This window comes from Balearica regulorum, chromosome 4 (genome assembly GCF_011004875.1).
Source record: "Balearica regulorum gibbericeps isolate bBalReg1 chromosome 4, bBalReg1.pri, whole genome shotgun sequence".
Taxonomy (NCBI): domain Eukaryota; kingdom Metazoa; phylum Chordata; class Aves; order Gruiformes; family Gruidae; genus Balearica; species Balearica regulorum.
In genome coordinates, this window is record NC_046187.1 from 23,242,199 (window position 1) to 23,257,666 (window position 15,468).

Below are 15,468 nucleotides of genomic sequence, written 5' to 3' on the forward strand. Positions count from 1 at the left end.
GTACTAGTGATAGCAAGCACCAGATGTGACCCACAAGAATAGAAAAATCCACACAATAGGCCCAAGCAAACAAGATTAACTTGCACCACTTGATATGCTAGTAAGACTCGGGATCAGCAACACACTTGAGCGAAGTCGGTGTCAAAGGCTTTGCTGTATAGGGCAGAAACAAAGACACAATTCTCACATATCGAGAGCAGCAGTTCAGGTTTTGAATCCTGTCTCTGATCCTCATTACCTGATTTTTATTTCAGCACATCCCTCCTGCTCAACCTTAAGATGAGGGCAGCAGCCCCACCTTTAACGTAAGAGATGCATACAACTTTTGTGTGCTGTTATTGCTAAAGCAGCTGGAAGACAAAAAGCTTATGGGGTTAAGTGGTATGACTTTCAGTGCAGACCCGGGCCACCTCTCCGAGAATGCTCCAGCTACCCTGGGCAGTTCCAGAAAATGAAAACAGCTGGCTTTGCCGGCTGGGTAACACCACTCACAGTTGTTGTGTTGCTGGATTGGTACAAAGCTGCCAGAAGCTGCCATGGAATCCAGCCTGTTACTAACTTCATGTGTAGGCAGTGGCACCTGCAGAACACTGTCTACAAAACAATTTCTGAGTCCAAACCATACTTGAAATGCAGAATTGGAACAGAAAAATCAGTTCTCCCTTCTCCTGCTCAAGTTATACAGAGCAATGGATTTGTTTATGCTTTGATCGGCAGTTTTTGCCGGTCTTGGAGAATGGAGGATGGAGGAAAAGGGACTGCCAAGAGATGTCAGAGGCTTCCAAAGGAACTCTGCAGGGAAATCTTCTGCCAAGTTTCAGCTCTTTGTTTCCAGTCCTGATGCACGGATCCCTGCGGTTTTCACTGCTGAGTAAGAATGAGAATTTGTTACCTTGCACCTACAGAAGCAAGGGCCTGCCCTGCAGGGGTGGACACAAAGAAGGTTTCTTGTACTCAGATGAGCTGTATGCAGGGCTCCAGTTTCTTGAGCTCTGAGTCACATACATGCAGGGCTTCCTGCCTCTGGATTATTTTGCCATGGTATGTGAAAGCCAACAAGGCCATTACTGCATGACGAACCTCCACAGAACCAGCATGCAGTGTGCATCCCTTCCCCATGCCTTTCCGCACATCAGATTCTGTCTTGTTCCCCAAGGACAGCACTGGTGCCCGGGAAAAGACTCTTGATTGTGCATAAAGGCAGGCTCTAAAGGCTTGTATGGCATAAAACTTCTCCTCCTTTCCCCTCACCCTCTCCCCATGAAAAAGCTGATGCCAAACAGTCATACATGCTTGTTCAGCTCCTATAATAAACAGTAGAAATATATTTTGAAATTATAAACCAAACAACAACAGAAAGGAGGAGACTGGAAGCACATAGCTCCATGATGCATTCAAATGCTGGCAGCCAGCAACACTTCCCCGTTCCCTGCCCATGCCCTGGTCCCATGTCTGAGCAAGAGGAATTTGATGTGGAAGAAGTGCCTGGACCAGATGGGAGCCAGGACTTGCCTCAACAAGGTCTCCGCAGTCTGAACAACTCGTGTCCTTGCTGTGGGAGGCACCTGCCCAACTGGCAGGTATATCCTGACACGGCCTCAAGAACCTACTGTCTTTTCACCATGATCACCAGAGAAACATGTACAGAGAGTGGAAATGAACAACTGGCCATTGCACAACAGCAATAGTTTGTCCCCATCACATGGAGGATGCATTTTGCTCTGCTCTACTCATAAATGTTAGATGAAGAAAACAATCCACAGTATAATCACTAGTGATTTGGGATAAGGTCATTATGGCAATCATTCCATAAAAGGTAGGCATCTTACCCACATACCCTCTAAGTCTGCAGCACAAGCACCTGAGGATGAGGAAGACAAGTTTTTCCTCCTATGCTAAATTTAGCTAGGTCAGCTGTGGATTAAATCTCACCTACAGGCAACGCTATTGAACAACAAGCAGGGAATATGTCAGTACCTATGAAGTGAAACTAGAACAGCCATATTAAAAGTAAAAACGTAGCTGTCTTATTGAATGGGAAACAGTCATGAGCCCTTGGAAACAAGATCTGTGAAATCTTGTCTCATATCATGTTTCTGCTGCACACGTTCCTGCCCTTTTAACTCAGAGCAGCTGTGCAGCAGGGGTAACCTGAACAGATATCAACCACAGAGACATCACAACTCCTGGAATACATCTGGTGCCTCTGCCTGGCTCAGAAAAAGCAGCCTGACTGGAAACGAGTGAGCACTTTGGATTTAGTGACAGAAGATGTGAAGTAAAACTGGTTGCTGTTAAAAGTGGCACTTTAAAAATCCACACCTACTGCCTCAATATTACATGTGAGGGTAAAGACTGTTTAGCTCATTTTAGAATCCAAGGGCTAAGGTGCACCATTCCTGGAATAGGAGATACCCTGTAAAGGTTAAGTTTTCCTCGTCATTTGAAGTTATAGGTGATACCAGCTGAGTTACTGAGCTCCTTAGCTGTAGTCCTCAAAACCTATCTTGCCACTCTGACTCTGGCAGAACTGTGCAGGTGGAAGTAAGGGTAATGTTGGAGTTTGGATTTGAACTGCAGTTGTCAGTCTTAACACTAGTACCAGATCTGGGATTGCAGCCTGGTCATTCACTCCTTGCTTTGTCAGTTCTGAGGCAAGCGCATGACTTGCTGTGAGCACACATTGACGGTCACTACGAGAGCCTGGCAGGCTCTGTTGTCACGAAGTCCCGTTCCCCAGGACAGCTGCCATTCTGCAGTTGTGCCTGAGACAGTATCGCTGGATCACAGCAGTAACACCGTCCCAGACATCTGTGCTCTGAGGTAACACCCATCTACCTCAGCAACGCAGTCACACCAGAACCCCTCACCAGCACTATGTGGACCTTCCAACCTGCTGTCTGCATACAAACCTTCAACGAAGTCGGAGGCTGTGTATACACGGTGTTTGGCATTGCCGGCCCCCTCTGGATTGTTCAAACTCCCAATAGCTAACTCAATCACCTCTATCAACTCATCTCGCTTATCCTTCCTTACAGGTTTCTCTTCTGGGTGGCGCGTCAGCCCTGTCTCCAGTTGGTACACTTTCTGCAGGGTAAAGCTCTCAAAGGGCACGGCCGCATACTCCGTGGACAGCTTAACACCGCTGTGCACCTCTGCTTTGTTTATCTGGGAATGGAGGAAAGCCAGCAGGTTAGCCTGGGCCTTCTCTGGGTTACTGTGGTCAAGCTGAATGTCCAAGGGGTCTGGGTACCGGTCCTGCATGTTCTTAAGCTGCTCAGTCCTGCCCTGGAGCTCAGCCTTCAGCTGGGCAATTTGTTTCTTCAAGCTGATGATGTAGTTGCGGTGTTGCTCTTCTCGTTCTTGCAGAATGGCTTCGTATCCCTCCTTCACAGTCAGACTGTGCACCCTGGGCAAGGCAAGCTGCTGGCTGTCACCCTTGGGTGTGCAAGCCAACATATAAACAATAGACACCGAGCAACAGGCCACCACCAGCAGGCCTACAAGTCGGGGGAGAAATAGAATAAATCCTCGTCGGAGCATCATTTCTCAAAAAGCAGAGTCTAACCCCACACAGGCAACAGTTCTTACATCCATACAGTGCCACTGAGGCCCCTGGACTTGGAGGACTCTTACACAGATGCATGTATGTGCAGGAACTGGCTTGTCAGCTCTCTTAAAATGTATGCTCTGCCTCTATATTGGGCTCTCTCCGGTGTTTACCCAGCAGGACCAAAAGACAAGCTGCGAAGCAGACAGGACATCTCCTGATCCTCATGGCAACACCTACGCTGCTGCAATGTGATCAGCTGGTGGCTGATGGAGCCTGAGGATCTGAAAGACAAATGACAAGGACACTCATTCAGGCATGTTAGAATTTGGTCATTCAGTCCAGACCACTGAGAGTGTTCTAAGAATTTAATTTGTTTTTCAACTCCTCTAGTAGATCTCAGAGCTGTGAAGTGCTTGTGCTAAGATCCAAAAGGTGCCAAGACCCTTACGCAGGAAATCCTGTATGCATGTGTTTAATTTTAATAACATGATTTGGCCATTGCCAATGAAATCTAGCCCAGGCCTCAACGTCTGCCATGCTTTAGAAATATCAACAAGTTGTCATCTGTTACTTTCTGGTGAGATGTTAAGTTCATCTGAGCAACAATGGCCCTTCAAGAATCCTCAACTCTTGGAGCACCCAAATTTTGAAGGCAGTCAGTCCCATAGCTACCGCATACATTTCAGCTTCCAGGTATGTTTTTCCAAAACACCAGGTGGCAAATGAAGCCTGACCTGGCACAGAAATTTGATAACCAAGAAACCAGAAACTGTTATCAAGGCCAATTGCTGCCACTAACATTGTTTGAGATATCCTACCAGATGCTCCCATAAAGCCCAAAGAACTAGAGACAAGATTTTTTCAGGAGCAGTCTTACTCAAAATCAGGGGAAGCTTTGTTTCCATCTAGGAGGTTGTCATCATTGCACACTATGTTATCATCTTAAGGTCCTTTTCTATTTTTCATAACTTTACAAAAAGTCTTGCAACAATGTACAGTACTACTGTGTTTTCCACATATGCTCTCTGCCCAGGAGCGAAGAAGGTTTAGGGAAAGCTGACTTATGTATTTTTTAAAGTAAGAGAAGTTTAAACTGTGAACACTATCATTTTTAGTAAGAATTCCTCAAGTATACTTAGAAACAGGAAAGAAAAATTAGATGACTGAACATGAATATTGATCTAGCTGTAAGCTACATTGAAACAATTGAGCTGAGAACACTACCAGTGGGATTTTCGAAATCCCTCAGTTTTGGCCCAAATCTGTGCCAATGCCAGGAACTTCATCATTTACTCAGCTGACAGTAGACTTAGGCCAAGGCTGAGTAACATCCTAGATTACACTGTGACGCTGCATTGTTAGACTTGAACACAATCAAATTAACCCCTTGAAGCTCTCCCCTGGGATGCAAGCGTGACATTATGACACTGCTTTTGACAATAGATATTCACAGTCCTTTTAGTCATACATCCTTGCTGGCAGACCCTTAAGTAAAAACAGTTTGTCTAAGAATAAGAGTTTCAGAGTAATTTTCAGTTATTTCTAGTCCTGAGTCAAAGTCTTCTGTAGGACTTTTTATCAACTGCTACATGACTTCCCCCTCCCTGTGTCTTGGTTGACTATTACTCTGTGTACAGCAGTTATGCAGAGATATTTCTGATCATCGAACTGTTAAAAATATTTTATCAGTTTGCAGAATTTCTAGAAATAAAAGCAAAATACTTTTAAAGTAGGAATTGAGGGGGCTAGAGTGAGCTATAAAAATACTAGTATATTTTTCTCAAATTAACGCTGAATGGCTATTATAGTATTTATAGGATTCTCCAGAAAATGTCAGCGTTTTCAAAGGAAGAATTGTTGATGCTGAAGAAAATGTACAAGCAGCAGGAAAAAGCACAGGATGAAGTTGGAGCCCTTACCTTATTGCTGTGATCTCTTTGGAACATCTTGGTCTGCTACAGCTACTTCTCAGCTTGCCACGATCATCTCCTGTTTATCTCCCTTCTTATGCCTTTCCCAGAAAACGCGCGTACTATAAAAAGCACTGTCAACCTCGGAACACCTCTTCATTGCTTTCGCATTTGCCAGCTGCCTACATCTTCAGTCTGTCTCCTGTGTGGTGAAAGGCTGTAGTGGAGACGCTTCCTATGGATGCGCTATAAAAGCTGGCCTCCTGCAATGTAAAGGAGCTTGTCAAAGCAGGGAAAATTAATCTGAGCGTTTCTAACTCTACAACAGATCTGGCTAGAAGACTGCAAGAAGGTAGTGTGCAGTGAGACACGGTCAGGAAGTGGTGAGATGTAGTACATAAAACACTGCTGTGCTTGTATGCTTCACTTCACACAATTAGTCCATTGACTGAATTGGCAGAAGCTGAACATCACTGAAAGGATTAGTTGTGCTAACACGGTATAAACTGAAATTACATCTCAATGGCTTAGATAAACACACAATTTCATTTCTATAAGCAGCAACAGATTCGAGTTTTGGGTAAAGAGCTCTTCAAATGTTGACCTTAAAATATACGTGTGTGTATATATAGCTATCTTCACTAAAACATACTGGGTCTCTCTTCAGGGTAGTCTTTCTTTCCTATCTAGTTTTCTGGTTTGTAATCTCACCCATCAAAGATGCATCTTTAAAAACACTTCAGGATAGTAAATTAACTGAGCTACTTTGTCCTTTGCACCACCATTCCCATAAAAGGAAATTCAAGCCATGGGGATTTCCACCTTCTTCACGGGGATTTTACCACCACAACTGGAGGCATCCTGACAACAAGCACTCATTACTTGCCCTCTGTTGCTAGATCTCTCTTATTAAATTTTACCGGTGGCTTCGGTGACATTGCCTTACAGTGACTGGCATTTAAATATACAGTTGTAGCTGTACTAGTATCTCATGGGCATGCTTGTGAAAGCAGTCCCAATCCATGTCAGTGCCAAAAAAAGCAGGTTATTTAAGTCAACACTGAAGGTGGTCATGGCTAAGGCATCTCAGCTGCACAGACAGTACCAGTAAGCTAGGGATGGTAACTCCTCCTAACAACCGTTCTGTTGATTTCACCAGACCTACACAGTTTCACACCAACTGAGAGAGCCTGAGATGAAGGGGAGAAAAACTGAAATGTCAGTTTCTTCCAGGAACTGACAAAACCACCTCTGTATTTCACTGCAGTCAGCTGCATCAAGTAGTATCAGTCTATTTGCAAAGAGGAGCTTTAACGAGTACGCAGTGGTTAGTCTGATAGCTGAGGAGAAGGACATTAATTCTAAAAAAGCCTCTGTTTGCAAAAACATCTTCAACCTCAGCTTGACCCGTTAGCCCAGCCAGAGGTCAGCCCAGCTCACAGAGGTGCTTTTCACTTGTTTTCAAGGAGCCTGGGGCCCAAAAATGATCTAAACACAGAAAGAGGTTCTGTCATCGCTGTTAGCGCTGTGCAAACGGCTCTGTGTAGTGGAGGGTGCTGCACCCAGTCATAGGGAGTGGCAAAACTTAAGAAAGTTGGTTGGTTTGAAATTTTAAATGGTATGCACCCATCACTGTTAGTCACCAGAATCCGGATTCTTGATGGAGTGTAGAGATACAGGAAATTTGTTTCTGCACAGAAAAGACAACTTACTTCAAGCCTGAATTATTGACTCCCAAAAACCCAACTGAGAATTTGTGCAGAAGAAAGGGACTCAAACCAATCTATCTCTGTATATGTGTCTCCCCTCTGAGCTCTACACTCTCCACACTCTTCATGTTGGGGACAGAACTAGATGGCAAAACAACAGTCACGTTTGCAGAGGCAGCGATATCTCAGCACATATGGCATGGGCAATGCCAAATAATTCCATGTTTTCAAGTACTTTCTGCCACAGCTTCCTATTGCAGGTGTAACTGAGACTGGCAACTACCATTTTAGCTCACAAAACTTTCTGAAATTCCTTTTTTTTTCCTTTTTTTTTTTCTTTTTTTAATAGAGGCAGTGAATGGCAGAAGCTGCAATTAGTTTTTGTGTAGGTGTTTGAAACACCTTCACTGAACAGCAGCGCATGTTGCAGTGAGATTTCACTAGAAACATATTAATCTCCCAAATGACCTGCAGGGAGGCGGAAACAGATGTTTCACCCAGACTTTAAGTGCCTTACCAAAAAAAAAAAAAAAAAAAAAAAAAGACAAAAAAAAAAAAAAGACAGACATTCTGTGGCCTCTTGGCATTTGCCTTGAACTTTTTAATTACAAGGACTGCACATAGCACTGCAGACAAATCAGTCTGCTTTAAATATTAGGGAGAAGATTTTGCCCCATTAGCCCCCAGACAGAAATTCAAGCCACTCAAGACAATGGGACATGTCACAGGGATTAAAATCTAGTCTTACACAAGTGTTTAAGGTGCATGTGGAGAGAATGGAAAAAGAAATTATTTCTCCTTAATGCCAAATCAGGATTTCTCAACTATTTTTCAGCCCAGTTCATCTGCCCAAGGCTGAATTAAACAAAAGGCTTAATAAAGAAAAGAACCTGTCTGATAAACTGACTGGGTACACCTTTGTAGCCTTCCTGTATTTTCCCCTGTTACAAACCACACCACTGCTCCCTTTTGGGTTGACACACATCCCAAACAAACTGCTTAAAATCCTAACATCTATTTTGCAATTGATAGAGCATTTGAAACAGAAATAAAGGATTGTTAAAAAAATAGTGTCCAGAATCAAAATGCTAAATGTCAACACTTGAAGACAGTATACAACTTACTGTAAAAATCTTCATTTCCTAATCTTTGATTCCAGAGCCATCTTCAACAGAAAATCTTACTTGCATTGCCACACACACTCTCAGAGATAAAAGTCTCAGTATCTAACCTTGCCCACAGAAAGACAATTACACTGTTCCTCTCTAAATCAACAATTACAATCTGATCATCTTGCAAAGAGGTTCCAACAACTATTAGAAGCAGTCTTAAACAAAACAAGAAACCCTCAAAAGCATTAACATTCCTGGAAATACTATTTTTGTTTCTTGTGAGGGAACTGAGAAATGGCTGGTTTTACATTCAAGATAGTGCCGTAGGCTTCTCACTCTGAAAGTTACAAAACCAATGCAGAAGTTACTACTTTTCCCTTCATTAGTACTCCTGGACCCCAGTGCTATTAATTTAATTGGTCCCCTTTTATCAAGGTAAATCAGTAACTTAACAGCTCCTCTGTCTGCCACGCCACTTCAGGGGAGTTCTGAGGTCCGTGTGTACTTGTGTCAGACCATCTACTCACAGGCAGTCTCATTGCTGTTGGAGGTGACTTTCCCAAAGACAGCCCAGAGCAGAAATCAAGAGGCACTCTGAAAGCCTTCTGCTCTACTGTGCAGTAAACATGCCAGAGTTGTTTCAACTTTTACAGTAGTCATTATTTCTATTACAGTAGAAATCCAGTAATAATTATTTATTTTACAGTATCATTATTTCTATTTAAAAAAAAAAAAAACAACAACACTCAAAAGGAATACTGGGGTTCCTTTGTCCTCCCAGCGCATACACATTCTGTGGGGGGGGTGTATCCAAATGGATACACACACACGAGTGAAAGTGCCATTGCGTTCCACTCTCCACTGTAAATCAAACTAGTTTTAAAGTAAAAGACCCACAAAAGTTAAACATAAATTAAGTTCTAACTACATCTGAAAATTAATGTAACATCTAAAATTATCTCCACACACCAATAACATCATCATTATAAAAAAAGAACTATTACTTTAAGTAACTGCCACAACACTCCCAGAACAGCTTTCTCTCCCCCAGAACAATGTTACCTGTGAAAGACTTGGTAGTTTTCCACAGATCGATAACCAGCAATTGCAGGTGTCTGTATTAGGAATGTTGTTTTTTGTACGAGACACTCAGTTTTCCACCTCATAACCACAACACACTACCCCTCTCTGCTAAACACACTGACTTGTAGGCATATCAACCTGCACATCCTCAGTACAATTGTTAGTTGGGGGTACTACAGGAGACTTCCAAAAGACTTTACAGGACTTTCCTGGAAGTTTCCATCGCTCTGTTTATCCTCCAGCAAGCAATGTGACAGATGCATGCCCTGTCAAGCTCCAAAGAGAAAATACAGAGAAGAGATGACAAGCATGCTGCTTCAAAGATGCTGTGACTCACAAAGACCGACCCATGCTACCGCAGGAAAGAAACAATGATGCTTTTCTCTAAAGGACCATTTTTCATTAGCAAGTTCTGACCTGAAGTTTTACAAATTCAGTTGCTCCAAAAGTGTTTTGAACTTTGCTAAAATGGAGATTAAAAATATGTGTTTGAGTTGACCTGGAGTTCAGCCTGGTCTTTTAAGAGTAAATCAACAGACCATCATAGTTGCCAGTCCTAAAAATTAATGGTTGGGCTGAACAGCTGAGATGTCTAACTTTGCTGGAAGACCGGCACCTTCTGAACATGACCTTCAATTAAAGTTCATTTAGGTAAATGTCATCTCGGTTTTGTAGATGTGTCAAAGAGGAGCATTTTACTCCAATCACATGACATTGCAACAGTCCTGTACATCAAGGATAACAGCATGCTAATGGAGAAAGGTTTCTTTTTGCAGGGAACTAGCTAACAAAACAAGGACAAGCTACAGCCAGGGAACAACTAAAAGATACTACCCTAATTTACTTCATTTTAAGATCTAATTCAACAACTGCTCTGCATATAGAGGGCTTCCAGAAAGACTAAACTCAGTTTTAACATAACACCAAGCTATACCAGCTTCTGAAATGGCTGTGAGAGTCAGCATAGTAAGATGGATAGAACACAAAATTCTTTAGTATATCCTGATTAAAACAAGTAATAGGATAATTTTTGCTTATCCATTTAAGTCTGGACCTGGAAAAAATGCTGTTACTTCACTTTGAAATGTTTAGACACGCACGCTCAGTGATTTACACAAGCAAAAGAAAACTGACTGCCACCACAGGAATGAACAGTCATTCCTTTTAAGAACAAAGATGACCACAGTCCAACAAAAGTAGCTCAGGTCAGCAGCAGCAAGGCCTGTAAAAATGGAGGGATTTACACCTATGTAGGTGTCCTGGTTTCAGCTGAGACCATTAATTTTCTTCATAGTAGCTAGTATGGGGATATGTTTTGGATTTGTGCTGGAAACAGCATTGATAATATAGAGATGTTTTTGTTCTATGGACCTATTGTTGAGCAGTGTTTACACAGAGCCAAGGCTCCTCACCCCACCCCACCAGCGAGAGGCTGGGGGTGCACAAGGAGTTGGGAGGGGACACAGCCAGGACAGCTGACCCCAGCTGACCAAAGGGATATCCCATACCATACGATGTCATGCTCAGCATATGAGTGGCTTAGGGAAGAGGAAGGAGGGGGGGCCAGTAACATTTGGAGTGATGGTGTTTGTCTTCCCAAGTAACCGTTACGCGTGACGGAGCCCTGCTTTCCTGGAGATGGCTGAACACCTGCCTGCCCATGGGAAGTGGTGAATTGTTTTGCTTTGCTTGTGTGTGCAGCTTTTGCTTTACCTATCAAACTGTTGTTATCTCAACACGTGAGTTTCCTCACTTTCACTTTTCCTATTCTCTCCCCATTCTGCTGGGGAGGTGTGAGCGAGCAGCTGTGTGGTGCTCAGCTGCCGGATGGGGCTAAACAACACCAGTAGGGAAACACTATGAATGCTTGTGGGTTTAGACCCCCCTCTTCAGGATTGTGTCACGTGATTTTTACTTAAAATATTTTTTGTACAAAGTAGATACTAATGTCACTTTATGCCAGGAGCCCTAACGATTCTGCCCGATGTACATCACACAGTACCACAGACAGACTTTTGATGAAATCTGGAGCCCAGCGCATGCACACAAATCTGTGACACAGGTCATGAATCAGTGAATGGCTTAGTATGTAACTAATTAAGCAGGAGACTCATTTTTCCATTGATAAAAATGTGCAAACATGCACAACTAAGTTGTGTTCAGAAACAGGGAAACCTAGCTAGGCTGAACTGCGGAGTGCACAGCAGTTTGTGCGTGTCACAGTGTTTATCTAGGACTGCGTTAGTCAGGGCTATATAAGCACTCATATGGTTAGCTGCCATCAGACCAGCCTTTCAGCTGCACCTGCAACGTGCAATTGTAGCCAAAAAGATAGGCCTGTAACGAAGGCCTGCTTGTATTACACCTAATAAGAAAATGTAGCCAAGAAGAAAGGCCTGTAATGAAGGCCTACTTGTATTATATGTGATAAGAAACTATTCATTATTATTTCAGGTAGAAGGCTAACAATTCTTAGAATGAGCACCTGCTACACATCATGAGAAAAAGGAGGAGCTACAAGACACTTCAGGGTCCTTATGTACATACTTTGCAGAAAGGGAGGACATTAATTGCCTCCAGCAACACCCTTATCTTGCTGAGGCGTATAGCAAACAATTACCAACACCGAAATATTGAGAAACTAGGGGAAAGGTAATTTGGGCCAGGGTCCCCACGACCACCGACCCATAAGCCCCCTACCCAAATTATACCACCTACTCAAAAGATAGAGGTGGAGAAAGGAACTGAGCATGCGTTCTAGTTTGCATACTAGGCAAAGAAATATGAACAATTATTGTAACGGGGTGTACCACTTTGTAATCTTTGTAACATTTGTGTATAAATGTGACAAGAAAACATTAGGTGTGCCTGATTAGAGGAACTATCCTCCCGACACCCAGTGCTGCAATAAAAGGAAATGCCTGCTTCTTAATGCTAAATAGGTGTTAAGGAGTTTTCTTTTATTCCCGAATTTCGGTGACACAATGAAAGTCCATTGCTTTGAGAAAAGTTGTTAGGTGATAAAGTACAATAACAGTGACTTAAGGTTCTATCAAAGTCCTTGTAAGGCAGCAATATAGTTTTAAGATGTCTGAACAATCCAGTCTGACCTGGAGATTCTCTCTTCCTCTCCTTGCCAGGAATCCCTTGGTACAGCTAGAATCCCCTGTACCAAGCTAGATGGTGGACTTGAACTTCATCAGCTCTGGTAGAGTTGACAGCAGAGAGGGTTTCCTCCCTCCCGAGTCCAGCATGTGGGAACTGAGGAGAGACATCTGGCTCCCACATGTCTAATTTTACATTCTCACAGTAATGCACAGCCCTAAGTTTTGTGCTCCCTGTACTTCAAATGAAATTTGCTGGGTAGTGTGGTATCAAGACATTGCTTTAAATAAAATAATTAAGAGTAAAGGGGACAAAAGAAAACACATTTTGGTAGACAAAGTATAAAGGGCTTGGTATGTTATCTAGCATAAGCAAGAATTATCAGGATAGGCACCAGGACTACTGTTCAGCTGTGGTTTACATTACAAAAGAAAATCAAGTTTCAGACTACAAACTAATAACCAGGAGTCCAGAAAATAACTGCAACCCAGTTCAGTATTGAGACAGGTTACCCAAGCTCCACACACAGCTCTAAAACATGCAGCGTTCATAGCTCTCATCGCTCACGGACCAACCCCCGAGCTGGGCTGATCTGCATCTCCCTATCAGCCTGGTCAGTACTGGCCGACAGGAAGAGGCCAGTCCCCTGACTCAGCCCCCATTTCCTTCCTGCTCCAGGTTAGCCCTTACCATGAAACAACACGTGCCACAGAGTTCCATGTAGCTCATCATCACTGTTTTGATATGTGGTTTTGGTCAAAGATGTACGGTTTCCTTGTTATATCAGAAAAGAGTCTCCTAGTCATTCTTTGAAAAGCCTAAGCTTTTTTAGTTGTTTCAGTAAAACAGTTTTTCTCTTTCTAGGGAAAGTTTCCAAATTTTTTTTTTTTTTTATTTGAGGCTCACATAGTATTTGAATCTCACTGACTTCACTTTTATCACTAAACTAGCTAATTCTTTATTATGGGAACTTGAAAAGATAAATCACAGCAGAAAAAGATCACTGCAGAAAAGATCCAGGCAGAGGGGAAAAAGAAAGGAAGGCTTTCTATATTTAATATTGTACAGTCTATCTACTTGACCATGAAATACTTCTTCCAAAAAAGAATTGAAAAAAACCCAAAAAACCAAACAACTGAAGACAACCAAAAAGTAAAGAACTATCTTGCAAAACACAGCTATCTACAATGTTTTACTTAGGTTAATCAATTTCAAGAGAATGAAGATGTTTATCTTTGCATGATACTCTATCACTCATATGGATTTATTTTTAAATAAAATATTTCAATAGGTTGAGAATGTCTACTTTGTTTTAACTTAACAAATCACAGTGCTTCAAATTTCCACTTCATGTCAGGTTTTGTGGGTTTCTTTGAAAATAACAGAATGCACACAGGCCCACAGAAAACATGGCTTTTGGTCAAATGGCTATGAGAAATTTTTTTTTTTTTAATTTTATGAAAAATGTCATCGCATTTCTATATCCCTTAGTTAAGTAATCCAAGCCACATTTTCAAGTGTTAATGAGACACCTGCTCACAGTTACTTTGGTTTCTAAGATTTCATCTCTGATCCTCAAATCATATTGAAAATGGGATCTCTGCTTTCAATTTCTGTATAAAATACCTCAATTCAAACAACTAGTCTGATATACTAGTTTACAGCTGTCTGATATACTAATTTACAGCCATAAAGATAATTTAAGTTCTCATTGGTCATCAAGAAATTTCAGCTCCCACAATGAACTCTATTGGTACCTGGGATTAAAACTGTCGTTTATTATGGAGATTTTAATTGTGGTTATTACATAGTTGTCAATAGCTCTCAAAAGCCAGCCATTCAGCTAGAAACGTGTTAAACGTTAACAATTCACACAAGAGGCATCCTGGTTCTCTAACATAGAGCTGATTGATGACATAAGTAAAGCCAGTTTCCCTTGCCAGTAAAAGCTATCTTTCCCCCCCCTTTTGTTACACAGGAGAAATACACCCCTCAGTCAGGTCAGCGTTTCCTGAAAGGTTCCAGGGAGCCTATCTCTTAAAACAACAACTTCAGCCTTCAATCAGAAGCAAAGCACATTTCATGCAAAGTTACAAAATAACACACACAATATGAACTTCCACTAATAACATTTTTTTTTCTCATTTTACCATAAAGGTATCTGGCTTGGTTTGATTTAACAAGTCATGTATCAAAGTCGATGCAAACCCAACTTCTTTTATTTTTTAAGGATAGTTCATCTTTCTAAAGAAAAGAGTTTCCTGTAATTAGGTGCATTTATAAAGCTTTTTAGAAAACAGGAATAGAAAGGAAAAAAAAAAGTATAATTCTCATAACCTACCAGAATATTTGAAGAAAAGAGATTTCCTTATGAGATGAAGCTTCGTGCTACTGAGTCTTTGTTTCTGTTCATATGGAAACCTGCCTGCAAATGATAGCATTATTTTTTATTTTCACAAAGATTGGCTAGAAGGTGTGCTGGCACAGCTACGCAAGCTAATGAAATAAAAAGAAGAAATTGCTGCTCTGACTTTACAGATTTCTCCCTTCCCCTCCTTTTAATACAGTTTTCTGTAGAATATTAAAATCATGCCATTTCCAACGAGAACCCGTGGCAGTTTAACTCAGAGGAAGACATTCCCGCCCCCAAGCCAATGTCCTCTAGTCTGCCTGTTTTCTAATCCATGGAAAAGGAAATGTTTTCTGTAGCCTCTTACAAGTGTACATTGTCCCATTAACTTCTCTGAAGGGCTTATTGTAATCATGCAATGCATTCTGGATCACAGATCTAAAGATTTGAAATCCTTATACTGATAACTGACTACTCCTATTGATTGCATTGTTAATAAGCTGTAACACTCAGCTGAAGAGTGGATAGGAATAAAGGTGCTGCAATTTCCCACGTCAGAGATGGAAATCCTGTCACACTAATGAAATACCTGAAGGATTCCACATAAACTGGGTGAGATCTATATTTCTGTTATCATTACACCTCC

General features: G+C 41.8%; 1 protein-coding gene across 2 annotated transcripts in view; it reads right to left on the reverse strand.

The window, feature by feature from the left end:
• Positions 1-15,468, reverse strand: part of CSGALNACT1 (chondroitin sulfate N-acetylgalactosaminyltransferase 1) — a 45,773-nt gene that overhangs the window by 12,148 nt on the left and 18,157 nt on the right. For both annotated transcript variants that reach the window (XM_075751437.1, XM_010308254.2), the window contains exons 3-5: positions 7,107-7,153; positions 5,473-5,726; positions 2,913-3,834 (exon numbers count right to left, since the gene is read on the reverse strand). In XM_075751437.1, coding sequence (XP_075607552.1) covers positions 2,913-3,546 — 634 coding nt within the window. In that variant the 5' untranslated portion in view covers positions 3,547-3,834; positions 5,473-5,726; positions 7,107-7,153. The remainder of the gene's footprint in view (positions 1-2,912; positions 3,835-5,472; positions 5,727-7,106; positions 7,154-15,468) is intronic.